At 48.1% G+C, this 19,650-nt stretch overlaps 1 protein-coding gene across 2 annotated transcripts in view; it reads right to left on the bottom strand.

Annotated features, from left to right (window-relative positions):
* Positions 1-3,209: 3,209 nt before the first annotated feature.
* The window catches only part of Dapk2 (death associated protein kinase 2), a 121,819-nt gene continuing 105,378 nt past the window's right edge, over positions 3,210-19,650 (bottom strand). The window contains exons 9-12 of one of the 2 annotated variants that reach the window (XM_057767032.1): positions 19,342-19,387; positions 6,913-7,002; positions 6,723-6,806; positions 3,210-3,848 (exon numbers count right to left, since the gene is read on the bottom strand). In XM_057767032.1, coding sequence (XP_057623015.1) covers positions 3,768-3,848; positions 6,723-6,806; positions 6,913-7,002; positions 19,342-19,387 — 301 coding nt within the window. In that variant the 3' untranslated portion in view covers positions 3,210-3,767. Of the gene's footprint in view, positions 3,849-6,722; positions 6,807-6,912; positions 7,003-17,124; positions 17,818-19,341; positions 19,388-19,650 lie in introns of those variants that run through there. The other variant, XM_057767031.1, reaches the window with a different exon arrangement.

Raw genomic sequence — 19,650 nt, 5'->3', positions numbered from 1 at the left:
GGCTGGAATCCAGATCCCAAGTGCTCCAGCTGGGAGAAGGAGGCACCATTCTCGACTCGGATGAGGCTTGCTTCACCATCCTTATAAGCGGAGCTCATTTCCCTTACAAGGTTGTGAACAGGATTGCAGAAGAAGCCTCTGCTGAAGCCCAGGTCCCTCGGAATCATTGCCAGATTTTTTTGTTTGTTTGTTTTTTCTTTAACCGAGGATCGAATGAAAGATCTCACAATATCACTTTGTCCCTAGATAACATAATCAACTATTTTCTGGATGAAGAGCGAGGGATGTGAATTCTAGCCAGTGAGTAAGGCACTCAGGGAAATGTGTGTTCAGCTATCCATTATGAATTGCTGCAAAGGGAGGGTATCAGTGGGAGGGAGGGACAAAGCAAGAAGAGGAAAGCCTGAAGGAAGCACACCCACTGTGCCCGGGCCTTTGAAATACCAATTAACTACTGTTGGAAGCTCTTCCACTGTTACAGTCCCTAAGCCTGTGAAGGTTTGCTGAGAATGGGGCCTTCTTAACTGATGCCAAGCGAGGTATTTTGGGGATTGCAGCAACCATGAATAGGACAATATGGGGCTGACATCAAACTGGGGGTGGAGGGGCCTGGGCAGATGGAAAGAAAATTCTCCAAGCCTGAGATAGATGGTGTTCCTTCCAACAGTCCAGGTTTCACGTGTACTTACTTTGATGGCCCATGGAGCACGGGGCTTGGATTTTCTTTCTAGGGAGGGGCCTCATGGTTCACTTGTTTATTGAGATGTGACCTTCTTTTGCTTTCAGAATATGCTGGGTGATATTTGGTTTGTTTTGTTGGCAAACAATGAGTGGAAAAGGGAAGCGGACTCTAAAATCTGGAGTCAGGGGAGATGGTGAGGCTGACATTAAAACATAGTGCATGCTAAAATATTTATATTGTGTTTGTGGGATGTTAATGTGGCATCTAGCAAGCACACAGGCAGCCACTCTGGGGCAGGCACCTCAGAGCTTTTCAAAGAACTTCTCTCATTGAACGTGGTTTTCACCCCTGGTCACCTTCCACTTTTGTCAGGGCACACTGTGGCCTCTCTCACCTTGAGGTGTCAGATGGCCAATGATTCTCCCCTCAGAGCCAACACACCTGGTTCTGCTGGGCTTGTTCCATTCATGCTGCCATCTGCTCGCAGGGAGAGGCCACAGGGACTCGGCAGTGTGTGGCTTCCATTTGCTGCGAGCTTCTCTGGAACCAGAGTCGTTCTATTCTTGGAGCAGGGGTGGGGGAAGGGTATTTTGCTCTGGGTTCATCTATAGCACGAAGGAAGCTTGGGTGATTCTCACAGTGTAACTGAAATACTCACATACTCACTGTTGACCTCGAGTAAATTAGTGGTGCACGCCTGTAATGTCCTTCAGGAGACAGAGGTAGGAGGATCAAGAGTTCAAGGGAAGCCTGGGCCACGGCTGGTTGGAGGGCTGAGGGGGTAAGGGCGCTTGCTGACAAAGCCCGACAGGTTGAGATCACCTGGAACCAAACCCAAGACTCACGGGACAGAAGAGAACTGATTCTTCCAAGTTGTCCTCTGAGCTCCACATGTGTGCTGTGGCATGTACGCACCTCCAGACACATGAACATCAGTCAATCCGTAAATAAATGTAAAAAAATTATACAAACAACAACAAAACCCCTCACTGCTAACAAAGGGAATTAATGATACATCCTGGGCTCTTTCTATCCTACACACACACACACACACATACACACTTCCTGACTCATTTACTCCACTCTGTCGCTCACTTCCTTCCAGACTTCCTTCTTTTCTCCCCAGCACACGTCCCCTTGGGCTTCCACGAGGCTTCCTAGACTCTGGTAAACAAAGCCGTTCTTTCGGCCAGGAAAGCACAGCCTGGGTTTGGATGCAGTAGAAATCTCCTTACCATAGCCACTCCACTTTTTCATCTTTCTCCTTTTTCCCTGGGGGTCCTTCTCTGCCCTTCTCTGTCTAGATTGTTAACATCCCCGTCTCTCTCATCTGTGACTGACAGGTATGTAGCTTGCAAGTACCGTCATAACACAGTAGCAGACTAGATAACTTAAACAACAGAAATTCATTTTTCTCACCAGAGAAGCCAGATATCTGAGATTCAGGATGGGTTGGTTTCAGTCCCCTCCCCGCAAAACCTCCACCCTTTGGCTTTTTTAGACAGAGTCTTGCTATGTCACCCTGGCTATCCTGGAACTCAATGTGTAGACCAGGGTGGTTGCAAATCTGTAGCATGATCCACCTGTGTTGGGATTACAGACATACAGCACCACATCTAGCAGCTGGCTTCTTTTGAGGCCTCTTTCCTTAGCTTGGAGATATCATTTTCCCTGTGTTCTTTGAGTCTTAATCGCCCCCTCTTTCTCCTGTTCTTCCTTGTTGCCCAGGCTGTCTCTAACTCCTGGGCTCAAGATATCCTTCTGCCTCAATGTCCCAAGTAGTTAGGACTTAAAGGTATACAGCGCCACATATGGTCAATTGCTACCATATCCCAGTCTGGACTGAACTCATGGCAATCCTCCTGCCTTGGCCTTCTGAGCACTAGGATTACAGACATGAGCTACCATGCCCAAAGGAAATTTCTTATTATTTTTTATGCGCATGTATGAGTGCCTGTGTCTACGTACAGGTACCATGTTCCTTGTGCCTGTAGAGACCAGAACGCATCAGATGCCCTGGAATTAGAGTCACCGGTGGCTGTGAGCTGCCTCTTGTGGGTGCTGGGACTGGAACCTGGGTCCTCTGCAGAAGCAGAAATTGCTCTTAATCAGTGAGCCTTCTCTCCAGCCCCAATCCTCCCCTTCTTATAAGGATTTTAGTCATATCACATTAGGGTTTACTTTGATGACCTCGTTTGATTTTCATGAGCTGTTTTATCACTCTATCTCCAGTGACAGTGACAGTCTGTGACACTGAGGGCCAGGACTTCAACTTATGAACTTAGAAGAGCTGCAAGTCATCCCCTAAGAGGAGGGCTGCCAGCAGTGGTGGTAGAAGGGTCATGACCTTCTGTGAGGAGGAGAGGGCTGGACACTTTCAAGAGACGATGCAAGGGCCCGCAGTTTGTCGGCAAAAGATTACTCAGAAGCTCCTGAGATGTAGTCAACCCTAATGTTCTCTAAGCACAGGGTCTTGGGCTAAAGGGAACCAGATGGAGATAGCTCCTAAAACAGCCAAACATTAGATAAACAAGAAGTTTAATAATAAAAATGAGGAAAAAATCACAACACAGTAGGCTGACAAGAGGCTGCTGTACAGTCTGACGTTGGACATCCTGACTCCTGTGAATTCTGGGAGGTCACAAAATTGGTCCCTCACTCTAGAAATTCTCTTCACGCATGTGTCCTGATAGGGTCGGCTTCTGTCTTCCTGATATGATGGCTGCCGAGGCTGGTTCTGAACTCTGTCACCGAGTAAGGAAAGCTGCCTAAACCTGACTTTAACCTGTGGTGAAGATGACACTCCTTTATAGCCATTTCCTCAGTCCACACCCCATCCCAGCTTTTGAAGTTAGCAGACAGATGACTGCCAGTTTTCTGGAGATCTAAGAGCTTGGAGACTCCTCAGCAGGAGACAGCCACGGCTCCCAGGGCCTCCCGAAAGTTCTGAGTCCTGCAGACTCCTCTCTCTTATGCTCAGGAACACAGAAGGTCTGGGTACCGGTGACAAGCAGGGTCCAAGAGCTTGCATAGAAGGAACACAAGGAACGTGGACTTCCCTGGCAGCCACTGAAAACCAGGTACGTTAGGAGGTACTGCTCCTCCTCCGGGGGTGGAGGGCTTTCCTCCTGGCAATGTCCTCCTCTGTGTCACTCTCGCAGTTCCTCTGGGGAGGAGAAGAGACCCAGGGTGGGCGTCACAGGATGACGTGAACAGAGCAACACCCAGCAGCCCAAGTCCATATACTCTATAAGCTGGGGGAAGTGGAAGCAATGTCAAAGGGAAGCCCTTAGCGCCACCCAGAGACCTCTGGCAGAGAGCAGACGGCAATAGGAGGGGGACTTGAAATGAGGTCAAACTAATTGTATTGAGGCCTCCTTCTCAGGAGGCAGGGAAGCAGGTAGGGCATCCGTGGGAAAACAGGTGCCAGGCGGAGCCCAATTACAGCAGTGAAAATGTCATTTAATGCCATTTGTGCCTGTCACTAATCAAGGCCACTTGGAAAGGTGGTTTGCGGGGCACTGGATCTCTGGAGCTCAGCCTGCGGGGAAGAAGTTGATTTTTCTGCAAGGTCTTCCGGCCATCGCTCCAGACCCTTGGCCTCACCTGGCTTCTACCATGCCTTCGGCAAACTTTACCGCAAAGCCTTTCAAAGGGAATGACTTCTGAGTTCCACTTTCACAAAAGTACAACCTGGCAGCTGAAGCAGAGCTAGAACAACCACCTGGAGGTTACAATGTCTTTCCAGTCGGGTCCCACCAATCTAAGTGTTAAAATCGTGATTATTATTGTAAGGTGTTTTGTTTGCTCAGACTGTAAGGTTTTATTTTGTCTGTGTGCCTGAGTATGTGGACCATATGCATGCAGATGCCCATGGAGGCCAGAAGAGGGAGTTAGAGCCCTTGGAAATGGAGCTAGGGGTGGTTATGAGTCACCAAATAGGTACTAGGAACCAGACCTGGGTTTCTGGAAGAGGAAAAAGTATTCATAATAGCTGAGTCATCTCTCCAGCTCCAGTTAATTCCAATTATTAAAAGAATAATTCAGATTTAAATGAGACCCCAAAGTGTTTAATTTCTATGCTTCCTAAAGAAAAGTCCCTGTTATTATCTTTCTAAAAAAAATGTTTAAGGAGGAAGTGAGCTCAGACTCGATAGCTCTCCTCTCTGGGGCAGATGCGATGAAGCTCCGACCCAGGATGGACGTAGGCTAGAATCTTCCCGGTAAGTGCACCTTGGGGTGCTACACACATTATTAGAAATGGGCTAGTCCAGGTGCGAGAGTTAGCCGAGAAGAGGCTAGATATAATGGGCCAAGCAGTGTTTAAAAGAAAAAAAAAAAAAAAGAAAAAATGTTTAAGGAAAGTCCAATAGGAAAAACCATACAACATGTATATGGGACCCAGCCTTTTCTTCCGGTAGAAAAGTCATTGAGCAAGCGACCCAAATATCTGAGTTAAAAAAAAAAAAAAAGACTATGTTTTGTACTAGGAAAAAGAAAGAAATTTAAATTCTTTACGGCCCACCCTGCAGCTATATCATGACAAGAAGTCCAGGGCTTAGTGGGAAAGGCATGACAGGTGTCCTGTCATACACCCCTCCAGGCCAGCTCAGCCAGCTGGAAAGCTGAAGTCAAGAAAGCTGAGGCCAAACACCTCCTGGACCACGTCTGAGTAGGACAACAAAAAGAACCATGCTTTGCTGAATGGCAGCTTTTTAGTATGAGCCAGAGTCAAACAATACAAAAGTGAGCTGGGCAAAATCGCCTGTGGCGAGCAGGGATTCTCAGAGGGAGCAAAGTTGGTTCCTCCACTGTCTATGAGGCTGGTGACCAGAAGAGGGGCCCAGTGTCGGAAAGCCACACAGGACCCTGGAGCTACCAATTCTCAAGCCCTGGCAAGAGTAGGAACAAACAGGAGCTCAGCCTAAAGAAAGAGGACTCCCTCACGGCATGTTGGGGTCACGGGGAGTCCAGGAATGAGCTAGCAGCTGGGGTGCAGGCCTCATGTTAAGTGTCTTCAGTTTACACAGGAAGACTGCCAGGCAGTCCCTTGCTAAGAGTCACCTTTTATCATAACGTCTACCTTTCAGACACTCCTGGCTCTCTCTACTCGACGAGGAGGGAGGGGCAATCCCGGGGAGCCCCTCCCAACTGAAACACTAACACTGAGGTCCATTTCAAGAACTGAAGTAGTGCTAACAACTGCTAACACACACTGAGCACTTACCCACCCGGCCTTAAGGAAAGGGCATCAAGTGAGCCTACTCACTGTCCAACAATGTAGTAACTATCATTATCCCCATTTTACAAATGATGACATTTTGGAACTGAGAAATTAAATAACCTCTTGGAGGCCATACAGCAGGTAAGTAGCAGATCTGAATTTTGGAAGACTATCTCTAGAAATACCCTCCCTCCCCCGTGAGTATATTCTATTATACGCCTCTTGTTTTAAACATACACTAAAGGGCCAAGGATGTAGCTCAATGGTATAATATTTACCTAGCATATTAAAAGGCCTCGTATTCAAGCCTTAGTACTACAAAAAAGGAAATAAACAAACAAAAATATATAACAAGAAAACATATTATCAGATGTTATTGATACAGGCAGTCTGAAAAGCAAGTGTAGAAGGCATCTAGCACCCATTCTAAAGAAGAACTGGGGTTGTCAGAAATGAATTTCTTAAGGTGGGGTGGTTTGAAATAGAGTCTCATGTCACCTAGGCTGGCCTGGTCTCTCTTGCCTCCACCTCTCAAGTGCTTGAGTTATAGATGTGCACTTGGCCAGAAGAAATTTTGGGTGGTCTAATGGGACTCACTTCCATAGTTCTCAGAGGGCCAGAGGGTGGGGTGGAATGACAGCAGCCATCCCTTAGACAGCCCCTAGAAAAGGATGCCTGGCGTTCCCTCAGACACATCCCTCAGCTGGCCACACTGCAGCCTCCAGGGCAGCAGCGGCTGAAAATAGTTAATACCCTCCTCCATCCTCTCCTAGAGTCTAGGAGCTGTGCCCAGCAAAGGGCTCTGCAGGGGCTCACCAGGTCCTCGCTTGTCCTCAAGTGTACCTTCTTCATCAGGGAGCGGGTGAGGTGGTTGCACAAGGAGACGATGCTGAAGGAGAGCTGAGGGAAGGGAGAAGAGAGACGCCAGGTAATATGTGCACAGAGATCCGGAGAGACGCAGGGAGCCCCACTAGGCTCCTGCCCTTCACCCCAAGCCCTGACGCACCTTCCACCGCCTGCGGACATACTGCTTCTTAAAGTTCTCCAGGTTGACCACAGACTCCCTGCGCACCATGGCTTGCTGGTTGTCTACCGGCTGAGAGATAAAACAGCGTGACGGTGTCAACTGAGTTTCAGATGGCAGCTACCCACATCCCCAAAGATCCTGGACTCCACACTGCCCTCAGCCTGCCTCTGGAACCTCCTTCCCCAGCAAGGTATGCGGTGGGAATGTCAAATGTCGCAGGAAGGGTGATGTTACAAATGTCTCACTGCCCAGAAGATCTCCTGGATGCCCCTGAGCTATTATTACCACAGTGTAGTGCATGCATAAACGGGGGGAGAGGGAGAAACTGAGACAGACAGAGACAAACAGACAGACAGAGAGAGACAGACAGACACACACACACAGAGATGGACAGACAGACAGAGACATGGTGAGAGAAAAGCTGGAAGCAAGAGCCATCAGTATCACTTTGGGGAGAGGATCATTCTCACTTTGGGGAGAGGATCATTCTATGGCAAGGAGCACTGGACTGACTGGTTTTGGCGAAATGCATGCCTATTGGTAAGTATGGCACTCCTCTAGTACTAAGAAATGGAAGGAAATAGGGGCTTTCGTGGGGTGCGGTGGGGGGTGGGGGTCAAATGAGGACAGATGCACAGTTGTCATTCACCATCTGGCAGTTACAACACAGATTAAGTCCTTCACTGCAAAGCATCCACCACGACTTCTCTGGGCCTCAGTCACCTCACCTGTAATACTGAGATCCATTTGCCAGGGCTAGTGAGACTGAATGAGTCCATGGATCTGACACTCTTAATCCAGGACCACCCAGCGAACAGCAATAAACCAACTGCTGCTATTCCCCATTTCCTTTTAAATGTCCCCCCATATTAAAATAGTAAATAAGGTTTTCCTAGCTGAAGAGATAGGTTTTGGGGAGTCTGTGGATATCCTAAAATGGCCTGTCAATTTTAAGAGTGTAATTTGTATATGACTGGTCAGAGTAGCCCCATTCTTTTGTTTAACGACATTTACTTATTTACCAGCTGGGGGTGGGGTAAGTGTGTATGGAGGTCAGAGGACAACTTGCAGGAGCCCGTCCCCTCCTTCTACCATGTCGGTCTCAGGAAGTGAACTCAGGTCGTCAGGCTTGGCAGTGAGGACCTTTGACCTGCTGAGCCATCTCTCTGGCTCCAGCACCATTTTTGAGAGTTTGTTTGGAGGTTCTAGCAGTAGAGTAGAGATACTTATATGTCCTTGACAGGAGAACAGTCCTCTCTACAGGGAGAGCCATCTTTGACCAAGTACCAAGCTTTGGCAGACATGCACATGAAACACTGAGGGAGGAAGAGACAGCCACCCAGTCGGCCAGATCAACTACAATGGAGCGGCAGACGCTGCAGCCAGATCACCCTTATGTAGTACTCTTAAGATCCAAGGAAGTGGAAACAACCTAAAGCATATCAGCCGACGTATGGACAAACAAGATGTGGCTGAGCCATATAATGTGATACTAATTAGGAGTGTTAATTATGAAAACAAGTGAACTTCTGAGACATGATAAGCATGAATGAAGCTTGAAAAGAGAAAAAAGCCAGGCACAGAAGACCAACTATGTGTGATTCCATTTTATGAAATGGCCAGAAGAGGTAAATATATAGAGTCAGGAACAAGGTTACTAGCTGGGGCCAGGAGAGATTGTGGAACGGCTATGATAGAATGATCCTGGGCCTGGAGAGAAGGTTTAGCAGGTAAGAGTGCAGTCTGTTCTTGCAAAGGACCTGACTTTGGTTCTCAGCACCCATGTCCAGCAGCTCATGGCCAGCTGTAGCTCCAGCTACCAGGGATCCAATGCCTCAGGACACCTGATTCACTTGTACCTTCCCCCTCCCTATACACATAATTAAAATAAAACGAAGGGGTGAAGGAATGGCTCAGTGGTTAAGAGCACACGCTGCTCTTCCAGAGGCCCTGAGTTTGGTTCCCAGCACCCATGTTGAGCAGCTCACAACTGCCTGCAACTCCAGCTTCATGGGGGAGCCAATGCCCTGTGTGGGTTCTGGGCATACAACACAGGTCCTCAGGAAAAGTAGCAAGTACCCTCACCTGCTGAGTCACCTCTCCAGCCCTAAGAGAATGTTTGCCTTCTTGGTGTACAAGCTTGTAAAAATATTAAGAACCACTGAATCACACAGTTTATGATATATTATTTATGGGAGTAAAGGTGTGTGTCTGTGTGTGTCTGTGTGTGTGTCCAGGCAAGCAATGGTTCCCAGGACAGTTGATAACTTCCATGGACTCTCAGAGGACCCTGTGGCCCCAGGACAACTGCCCAGGATGATCCCTCAGGCCCACGCAGCTATTTCTGTTCTGACAGCTTGTGATGCTGTCATACTGAGAACTGCAAAAGGCAACCTGTAGGCTCTTCAGAGCTGGTCCTACCTCAACACATTCAGAGCCCAGCTCCACCCTCATCTCCCCTCATGGCTCCAGGAACCATCCACACAGCTTTGGGCTGGCATCTGGCATGAGATCCATGCCAAGACTACCTCACCCCATGCTACCAAATATGTCACATGTAACTCAAATGTCTTCCAAGAGATACTCTGGACTCTGACATCACTAGAGCCTCGTGTGATCTTACTGTGTGTGGAACCCAATGGTGTCAGCTTGGCAGTGGGGGAAGCAACCTGAGGACACTGGGATTTGCTCGTGTCCTTGTCTATACGGCCAGGCCGTTCCTCCTTCCTCCCCAAGTCAATAATGCTCCCTCTTACTAGCTGCATGGTTGCACTGATTCCCTGAGCTCCTGACAAACAGACTGGAATCCCAGATCCAGGCCAACAAGATGACTCAGTGGGTAAGGGTGCTTGCTGCCAACCTGATGACGTGAGTTCAATCCCAGATTTCATGTGACAAAAACACTGTCCTCTGATCTCCACACATGGGTCATGGGGCACTTGTATGCACACATACATCACACACACACACCAAATAAATATAATAAATAAATCCTAAATCTGAACCTGCTCATACCACCAATAAAGCACCCAGGGCACTTTAATCAGCTATCATAATACCTTTGAGAGGTGCAATTCACTCAGCCATGAATGACCTTTGAGCCTAATCCTGGGAGGGTGTATTTGTTTTTCATAAGGAAATTTGATCAGTAGACTCAGGAAAAGAAGAGAGTTCTTATGCACTTACTGATGGGTTTCCTCACCTAGAAGAGAAATGTCTCATTGCCACCCCCTACCCCACCCCCATAGCTGGAGAGACAACATGCAGGCCAGGGGAATTATATTAAGGACAGCTGCACTTCCTACTAGCTCAACACTGAACAGAGAGGCCCAGACGAAATGTCATAGGGACCTACTCCCAGGTTATTAACAGGAGGTGACAATTCCTTCTAGGGCCACTCTATATGCTACACACAACCACATGAGTTCCAAGGAAGGGGCCATCTAAGCTATAAATCTGTCAGGCTGGCCTTTCCTCGTTAATGGCTCCTTGGTTGCTAAGAGTCTCTCAAAAGGCTGATGCTGTCATCTCTGCCTGGAAAGTCAGAGACATAAATTCTGCTGTGAGACCTGTCCCCAGAAGTAATGTGGGATTATTCCTCTTGAACAGAGGCTGTGTCTGCCTCCTGCTCCTTCCCCTTCAGACAGACAGTGAGTGCCCATTTTCCAATTATGACCTATCACTGATACCAGGGAGCCTGGGCATTTCTGACCAACCTCCCAGGAACGTTCAGTGTCAGAGGAAAAAAGGTAAGAAAATAGAAATCTGTGGCTGGAGTCAGATTTTGTTGACACAGATGCAAATGTCTTTGAAACAGCCCAGGGGTGTGTCCTAGGGTCTAAAACGACGTCCACGGAGCAGGGAGAGGAAGCAGCAGCAGGAGCCACCCTCAAGAATGTGAGAAAGGAACTGTGGCGTCCCCTCCAGTGTTTTTTCTCTAAATACCAGGCTTTCCACAGGGGCTGCAAATAGACTGCACTTCTTCAAGTCTCCATCTGTGCCATCCTGGCGGTCCCACACGCCGCCACAGAAAGGCAGGGACAGCCACTTCTCTCTCCTGCCATGGACTTTGGATCTGGTAGACCTCCCTTCTCTCCGTTAAGTCTCTCTCCTGAAGACACCTCTTCCCCTCCCTCCGTTTGCTTGCTGGGGCTCAGGCCCTGCTGGCTGGGGCTCGGGCCCTGCTGGCAAACATTTGTTTCCCCAGGAAGATGTAAATGAAAAATTTGTAGGTGTTTCTGTCTCCTCCTGCCTGGGCAGGGTGAGCAGAAAAGCTAGGTACCCCAGAGCTGGCCCTGAAGTGGTCAACCAATGGGAGGAGGTGAAAATGTTCCTTTCCATGCTTGGTCTAGCCTCATTTTCCTGTGAGGTTTTAGCACAGATACACAGACATCTTTTTAATTCTCTTTACCAGACTTTCTGTTTGTTGAGCAACTTCTGTCTCTAAGAAAAAACTTTTCAAAACTCTCGCTCCTGTGCCCACAAGAGAATTTAAAGGTATCACCTAAATGCCATATGTGAGCTGTGCTTGCATCCTGATATGAACAAACCAACTGAATGCAGCAGATACCCTGATCGTGTGAGGATGGTTTAAGTTTATGGAGAGATAGAACCATGATGAAAACACGAGAATTATACAAAAAAGACAACTCAGTCAGTAAAGACTTGCCTCGCAAGCATGAGGATTTGAGTGCACCCCCACCCCCGCCAGAACCCACATAATTCTGGGCACAGTGGCCATGTGCTTGTAACTCTAGTAACAGAGAGACAGGAGGGGAGACAGGTGGATTCCCGGAAGCCCAGAGGCCAGTTAGCCCGGCCTTCTTGGTGAGGTTCCAGATGAGAGACTTTGTCTCAAACAAAAAGTGGAAGGCACCTGAGGAAGGTCCTGCCAAGCCTGGTGGCAGACACCCATAACCACAGCACTTGGTAGGCTGAGGCAGGAGGATTGTGAATTTGAGACCAGACTGGATTATACAGCAAGATATCTCAAAAGGATGAAGAAGGGCTTATGAGTTGAATACATTTAAAGTTTGCTTTAAAGTACTTGAAATACTTCAAAAGAAGCTAGAGGAGGAGAACTAAAGAAGTTAGAGTAGGGAATTAAAATGAAGCAGCTGCCCTCGGCTTGATCCCTGCTGAAGCACAGAGGTCCCCATTCCGTTCCTCCAGACTTCTGTGTCAGTTTTGAGAATGTTCCCTTCATAAAGTTACAGACAAAAACCCCTGAACCTCTGTAACCTCCCCTTTCCAACTTTGACTCAACAATTCCAAGCTCGTGATCCAGTCTGCACTCAGCTCTCCAGATTCTGCCCAGAACCTTCTTCCTACCGACACAGGAGGAGGCAGGTATCTCCGTGATGGGGCAGCTGCCCAAGACCTCCACAGCCTTCTGCTGTCCTTCCTGCCCTGCCAGAGTCAGAACTCATCTCTGCTGTGTCTGATACCTCTACCTCAGCGGTTCTCATCCTGTGAATCGTGACCCTTTTGGGGGTCAAATGACTCTTTCACAGGGGTTGCCGAAGACCATCAGAAAGCACAGATATTTACATTATGATTGATAACAGTAGCAAAATTACAGTTATGAAGTAGCAATGAGATCACCACAGCATGAGGAACTGTATGAAAGGGTCACAGTGTTAGGAAGGTTGAGAGCCTCTGCTCTAAAGGATCGCTTAGCAAGTCTTTCCCACCTCCCAGTTGACTGGGTCCCATTGGCTTGATACTATATATTTTTTCCACTTTGAGTAATTTCTTAATGTTTTTATTAGCACATATTAATTATATTTAATATATGGCTTCATTATGACATTTTCATACATGTACATAATGTATTTCAATCATATTATCACATACATACACACATGCATACCCCATTAATCCTTCCCATTTCTCCTCCACTCTTTTACTAATTCTCTTCCTAACTAGTGCCTCTTCTACTTTCAAGTCATGTGTGTGGGGGGTGTCTGTGTGTCTGTCTCTGTGTATCTGTGTGTGTCTGTGTATGTCTCGGTGTGTCTGTGTGTGTGTCTGTGTGTATCTGTGTGTGTCTGTGTATGTCTCTGTGTGTCTGTGTGTGTCTCTGTGTATCTGTGTGTGTCTGTGTGTCTGTGTACATCTCTGTGTGTCTTTGTATGTCTCTGTGTGTCTGTATCTGTGTGTGTCTATGTGTATCTGTGTGTGTGTGTGTGTATCTGTGTGTGTGTGTGTGTGTATCTGTGTGTGTCTGATGAGATACATGAGAGTTGTTTACAGGAGCCTGGGTGAGCTTACCAGTGACTACATCACGAAAGAACCTCTCCCTACCAACCATGAACTCAGTACACTACACTTCTTATCCAAGGATTGCCCTGTCCTTATCTGTCACCTACCCCAGAAACAGAATACAATAAGCATTTGTTCAACTGAACTGGCCCCTCTGTAACTCTAATACGCCCACTGCCATGCTCTCGGCCACCATGCTCCCCATGATGATAAGAAACTAAACCTCTGAAACTATAAGTTGCCACCTCAATTAAATGTCTTTCTTTATAAGAGTTGCCTTGGTCATGGCATCTCTTCACAGCAACAGAAACCCTAAGTCAAAAACCAAGGAAGACATCTCCAGAGGAATAACAAGGTTGACCACTGGCTTCCATGTGCACACACATATGTATAAACTGTACTGTCCACATATGTGCATCCCCATATATAAATATATCCTCCCTAAATGCGAAAGCTTCCATGGTGGCAGTGGTTCATAGAGCAGTGTGCCACTCCTGGGCCTCCTTCCTCTGGGTCCCAATGAAACATTCCACTCCCCACATCCCTTTCTGCCGTGACCGTCCTGTGCCCCAGGTGGCTATTAAAATACCAGCTGTGAAAAGTAGAAAAAGACAAGATCTCTTGAGTAAATTGGGAGCATGGGTAGCTTGGGAGAGGGTTGAAGGGGAAAGGAGAGGGAGGGAAGGGAGCAGAGAAAAATGTAGAGCTCAACAAAAATCAATAAAAAAAAAATCCCTCAAGTCTTCAAAAGAAAAAAAATACCAGCTGTGAGCCTGTAAGGGGCAAACAGGGCCACTGGCTGCATTTATTTCCTGGGCCTCCTCAGATACCCCTTTATCAGGTTCTGATACCTTAGGAGAAAGAAGTTTGTCTGACAGGTGACATCGGAAGATCAGGTTGCGAAACATCTAGAGGAGACACTGTTACCAATGACGGCCATGAACACAGCTTATGGCTTGTGGCTCTGAGCCAGCTCAGAGGCTGACAGCTGTGCGACCTTGGAGAAGTGCTGCCCCATAAGCTGCTACACGGGGAGAGTATTGGGTAATTTACCTCGGGGGACCCTCTCAGCATGAACAGAGTAGCTGATTCCGCAAACCCAAGAAAACCAGCTTTCCTCCCTTTCCCATCCTCCCTAAGCAAGTAGCACCAACACTCAAATCTTCTTGCATTTACTTCAGCCTTCAAAGAAGGTTCATGAACATCTTCCCGTCCATGGCTTTCTTCTAGGCAAACCAGATCTAAATGTTAAGGTCTGTTGATGCAACCAAAAGGACCTTTAACATTTGTAGTGTCTTGACAACATGCCGTGACAGGGCATACAGGACTTTGGAGCAACTGTGGAGTCTTCTGTCTTTAGGGTAAGGCACAGGTTCTCAATCTTTCCTTGATTCCAGGATGTGCAATGTCAGACCTCAGACATCAGCAGCACCTCCCAAACAATGTGGCATCTTATGCTGTGGGCCTGGACTGAAGCAGGCCATCTGGAGAAAAGACTGCACAGCTCTGGCGAGCCAGGTGGGGTCACCCTGTCTTCGACTCCGGGGCACAGCAGTCCCTGCTCGGGGTTCTTCTGACGCACACTGACGTGGTCCAATCCCAAAGAGGTAATGCTGCAAAGGTAGCCAGGCCTCCCGCTCTGAGGTTTTCATCTCTACCCAGGGTCCACGTTGAGCCAGGCGTGTTTCTTCTGCATGGTGGCGCTGTCTCTTGGTCACCCTCACATTGTGTAGCATTTCCTAAAACATTGTCCAGGATATTTTTTTCTTTCTTGATTGTCTACAAAATAATCCTACATCTTAAAATTGTGGGGTTTTTATATTTGATTAAAATAGTTTCTGTTAGTGATTATATGTGATACTTTAAATGATCCAGCTTGCTATTTTTTCAAAAGATAGGATTCTAAAGAACTGCTTTATTAAATCAAAGTCTAGTCTGCGCTGCCCACTGAGAAATCCTCCCTCAGCACTGGCCAGGACCTATTAGTCACTCCTGGTGACCCTGGGAACAAAGGCAGACCTCCTCAACATGCCAAAGCCCCGCTGGACCTGCTCTTCCTCAGCCACCTCTACATGATACACACTCCCATCCCCTCTCCTTTAGCTTTCCTCCCGTTCCTCTCTCATCACAGAACACCGACATGATGACCTCATGGAGGACACCTCTCTCCTTGGCTTGCTTAGCTGACCACAGTCCCAGGGTCCCCCATACATGGTTGCCTCCCCTGAGCAGATCCGCCCAACTCTCTCTCTCTTTCTCTCTCTCTCTCTCTCTCTCTCTCTCTCTCTCTCTCTCTCTCTCTCTCACTGTAGGCCTTGCAGTGCTGCCTACCTCTCTTTCATAGCATAGGGACCAGCTGAGTTTTGCAGTTATATAATTCTTGATTAATGCTAGAATCTATCTCTCAACTGAGAACTCCGAGGAAGTAGAAAACCAGTTTGATATTACTTAACACCACGTCCCCAGACTCAAGTCAATTATTTGGAAACTGGCAGGTGCCTGCTAACTATGTCTGAATGGATGGGTGAACTTGGGTAACACCCACTTCTCAAGCACGGCATAAGTTCCTAGAATCCAAGCGGTTAAGAGAATCAGAAAGAGTTACAGACTCATCAGAAGGTTCCCACTTTTATCACTAATGTGGTGACCTGGGACAAGTCACATTCTTTCTTTGTTTTCTCACTAACCTGAGAATAATATTTAATACAATTATGATGAATGTTCTGCGAGGCTGTGGAGGTACTTGAAACAATGCAATTTGCCCCCAATCCCAAGCTGCTGGCACCACGTGGGGTCCAGGGCCCATAATCTATGTGCTGTCTGCATGAAAGTATTGATGGGCCTTCCTCCTAGGGAATGAAGGTGACATCACACAAACCTCATGATGCTCAAAGTTTTGGAGCTAGAAGAGCCCAGTGAGCACTGTGCTTCCCAATGCTCTCTGGGTTTCCAGACTTCAGGGCCCACTGGCCTAGAATATGAGTTAACACTTCCTTGTGAGCCTCCTGTCTTCATTCTCGATGCAAAATTGAACCTTAGCCTCTGGGATCAGAACTTTAGTAGTATGGTGGACATTACAGCTAAGCTTCACTAGACTTCCTCCATACCTCACCTCAAACACGGGCACCCTGGGTTTCCAACAGACTATGTATGATCCTAACTCATTCCCCTTCTCTGAGTCAATTTCCTCATTGGTGACAGAAATGAATAGTAATAACACTGCCATTCACCTTCTCAGCTCACAGAGCCCCTCCCCACCTCGAGACAGGGGCCCATATAGCCCAGGCTGGCCTTACAAAAGCAACGCATAGCCAGAGCAAACTCTGAACTCCCAATCCCTTTGGCTCCTCCTCTTAAGTACCAGATAGAGGTGTGTACTACCAAGCTCAGTATATGCTGTGCTGGGGATCGAACCCAGAGCTCTGTGGATGCTAGGCGAACCCTCTAGAACCTGAGCTATATCCCAACCTCTTATCTCACAGAGTTCTTTAAGGATCCAATAAGGTCACAGACATCAAGACTTGATGAGTGAAAAGACAATTTAAAAGAAAGTTAGTATTTTCTCTGTATATTTTAAAACCCCAACTCTGTAACCGGAAAGCACCCTGCCAGCTAAGTTATTCTTAGTTATGTCAATCATTACCAAGATCTGCACCAAGGCACGCAGACAGAACATGAGAGGTGTGCCAATCAATCCTCATTACTCAGTTATCAAGAATCTCCTGGGGCCAGCAGATATCCCCCCGAGAAGAGTATACTGAGGGGATACATTTTCTAATTATTTCCACGGCTCAGCTGCTTTGTCAGAATCCTCTCAGAAAGTCAGGCTGGTGAGGGGGGTGCAGAGTAAGCCACTAACTAGCACCCCAGTGGCTGGGGAGCTCTAGAGGGAGTAGAAGGGCTGAACACACACCCTGCGGGATAAATCCGGTGGGATACCCCAGTAGAGTGGAAGACAGCATGCTTCTCCAAAGCACTGGGAATGCACTATGACTAGACTCGTGCTCAGAGCTTCAAGCCGGCCAGGATTTCCTCCACGTGTGATCTGTTGAGCAGCTCCGATAGGGACTCACTGGTGTTCTGGTGGAACATGGAGACCAGACTGTAGCCATCGGTGTTCCCGCTCTCCAGCTGAACACTGCCCACCAGCTCCTGCATCCACTGGATGTCTGCTGAGAGCTGCTGCCTCAAAGCCTCAAACTGCACCTGCAGATGGTCTAGCTTCCTGGCCACACCTCCAAGGTCGGCCCCTGTGCTCCGGATGTCTTCTCTCAGGAGCTTCTTCAGGGACTTCACCTTGCGGAACTCATACTTGAGCTGGGACAGGCTATGGCGGGCCTTCTCATTCTCCTCTCGGTACCAGGCATCCTTCTCATTGTAGATAGCGAGCAAGGCCTCCACATCATCCTGCAGGGTGTCGTGGGCTCCTGCTAGGGCCAGGCATCCCTTGTCCACCTGAGCCACATCCTCTACCACACGGGCAAAGCGCTCGAAGTTGATATAAGTGTTGTTGGGAGGCATGCTTGAGTGGCATTTGAGGGTGTACTCTCTCAGGCGTTTGGTCTTCAGCTGGGCAGGTTGTGTCTTCCACTGTTCAGGGGCTCTGGCTTCTCCTTTTGACTGGTAAGTGTTCAGACAGAAGAACCAGAATATTAACATGATATGTGCTCCACAGGGCAGTCCAAGCTGCAGGCGGAAGGCACACACATGGCTTCTTTGGCATTCACTGCTTATGTCAAGACACGGGAGGGAGGGCCAGGGTGAGGCTAGCACTGCCGCCCCCAACAAGACCATAAGAAACGTTAAGGAATGTGGGGGTGCTGCCTGCATACTCACTGCAGGGCATAGGGCTCCATGGCCATTAGAGAAGGTTACCACACACGTAGAATTTAATAGTAGCTCACACAGACAAGTAGGCTGCAACTAGGGCTCTGCAAACATCCATTCAAGGGCCGAAACATGCAGGCTATGGCAGGCAGAGGAAGGCTGCGGGTATCTGCCTTTCAGGACACGGCAGCCTTGGCAAAAGCCAGCATGCTCAGTAGCAAGGAGTCCAAGAGGCTCTCTAGCTTTGGGCTCTGGGAACATCCCAACTTGGAAGATTATTGGCCTTCTCCATCCTTTAGGGAGTAAAGGAATTGATCATCTATAGGTCTCTATCCTTCTACATCCACACTTAGCTCATTCCTATGGGCCTTCTCCGTGAACAATGAAGGCAGTCTGCAGATCCTTGCTCTGAGTGCCCCTATTACTCCCAATGTGCTTTTCATGCCAAACTGTGAAAACCAGTCAGCCCTCCACTGCAGGTGGACTGTGGGGATTCGTTTTCTGCCTTGACCCCCCCCCAACAGGGAACAGAGCTGTCCTATGATACAACCACTTGTGACAGTCCTGAAGGCACCTGCACCTGCCCCATCGGCCTCCTCTTTTCTCTCTTCTCATCCCCAGGTCCCCTTCCTCCCTTTCACACTCTCCTTCCTTCTCCTTCCTTTCTCTCTTTATTGTTCCCTTGAGTCTAGTGGTTTAAGTAAAGATTTCCCGCATAGGCCCTCTCTGCCTTCTTCCCCATCACCCAACCAGTGTGAATAGATCTGGCTTTTCTTCCCTACCAGGTCTCTGTCTCAGGACTCAATCCCTGAGGCCACACAGTGCCTAAAGAAGCTACATGACAGATGTGTATTTCATCCCGTAATGAGAGCCCAGAAGGCAGAGAAGGAAAGGGACCTGATTACAGTCAAGGTTTTAGTGGCCACAGATCTGTCTGCAACATGACTTATAATAAAGAGCATTTTGTAAGCTGGCCTCTGAAGGGAAAGTGTCTTAGCTGAGGTCTGTGATGACTTCATTGGCCCTCTGAACCCATGAAATACAAATTTATGGTAGCATAACCCTATTTTATTTATTTTTTGATTGGTTTTGCAATGCTTTGGATGGAACTCACAGCCCCATGCAAACGAGGCAAGTACTCTAGTACTGAGCCAGTATAACCCCATTTGAACAAGCACAGGCCTTTTGAGGACCCTTGACCAGTGCCCAAGATCAAGCAAAGGCCTCTTAACAGCCATTTGTATTTGACTGCCACAGCCAGCTCTGGTGGCAGAAGAGGAACCTCCTGCTCACTGGCATTCATTACCGTGCCCTTACCATGATCCAGGGATGTCTGAGAGCCTCTTGGATGGTAAGCCGTTTCCTGCAATGAGGATGAGGAGACAAAAGTTCCATGAGGACAAGTGATGGGAGCAGCGGTGTGCGTCTCACCTGTCTGACATTGGCTGGCTGTACCATCAAGGCGGTACAGCTGCAGAGATGGCTGAAAACTGCCTGCATTTCCAGTACTCCAGGGAAAGTGGTCCAGGCCCTAAGCAGAGGTAGGATTGGCATGTCTCATCTCTACTGACCTCTCTGGGCCTGCCTGCATCCGCTTTCAACTTGAACAGGCTTCAAAACGCTGTC

Source organism: Chionomys nivalis, chromosome 4, assembly GCF_950005125.1.
Source record: "Chionomys nivalis chromosome 4, mChiNiv1.1, whole genome shotgun sequence".
Classification (NCBI taxonomy): Eukaryota; Metazoa; Chordata; class Mammalia; order Rodentia; family Cricetidae; genus Chionomys; species Chionomys nivalis.
The sequence above is the reverse complement of the archived record's forward strand: the minus strand, read 5'-3'. Positions and strand labels throughout refer to the sequence as shown.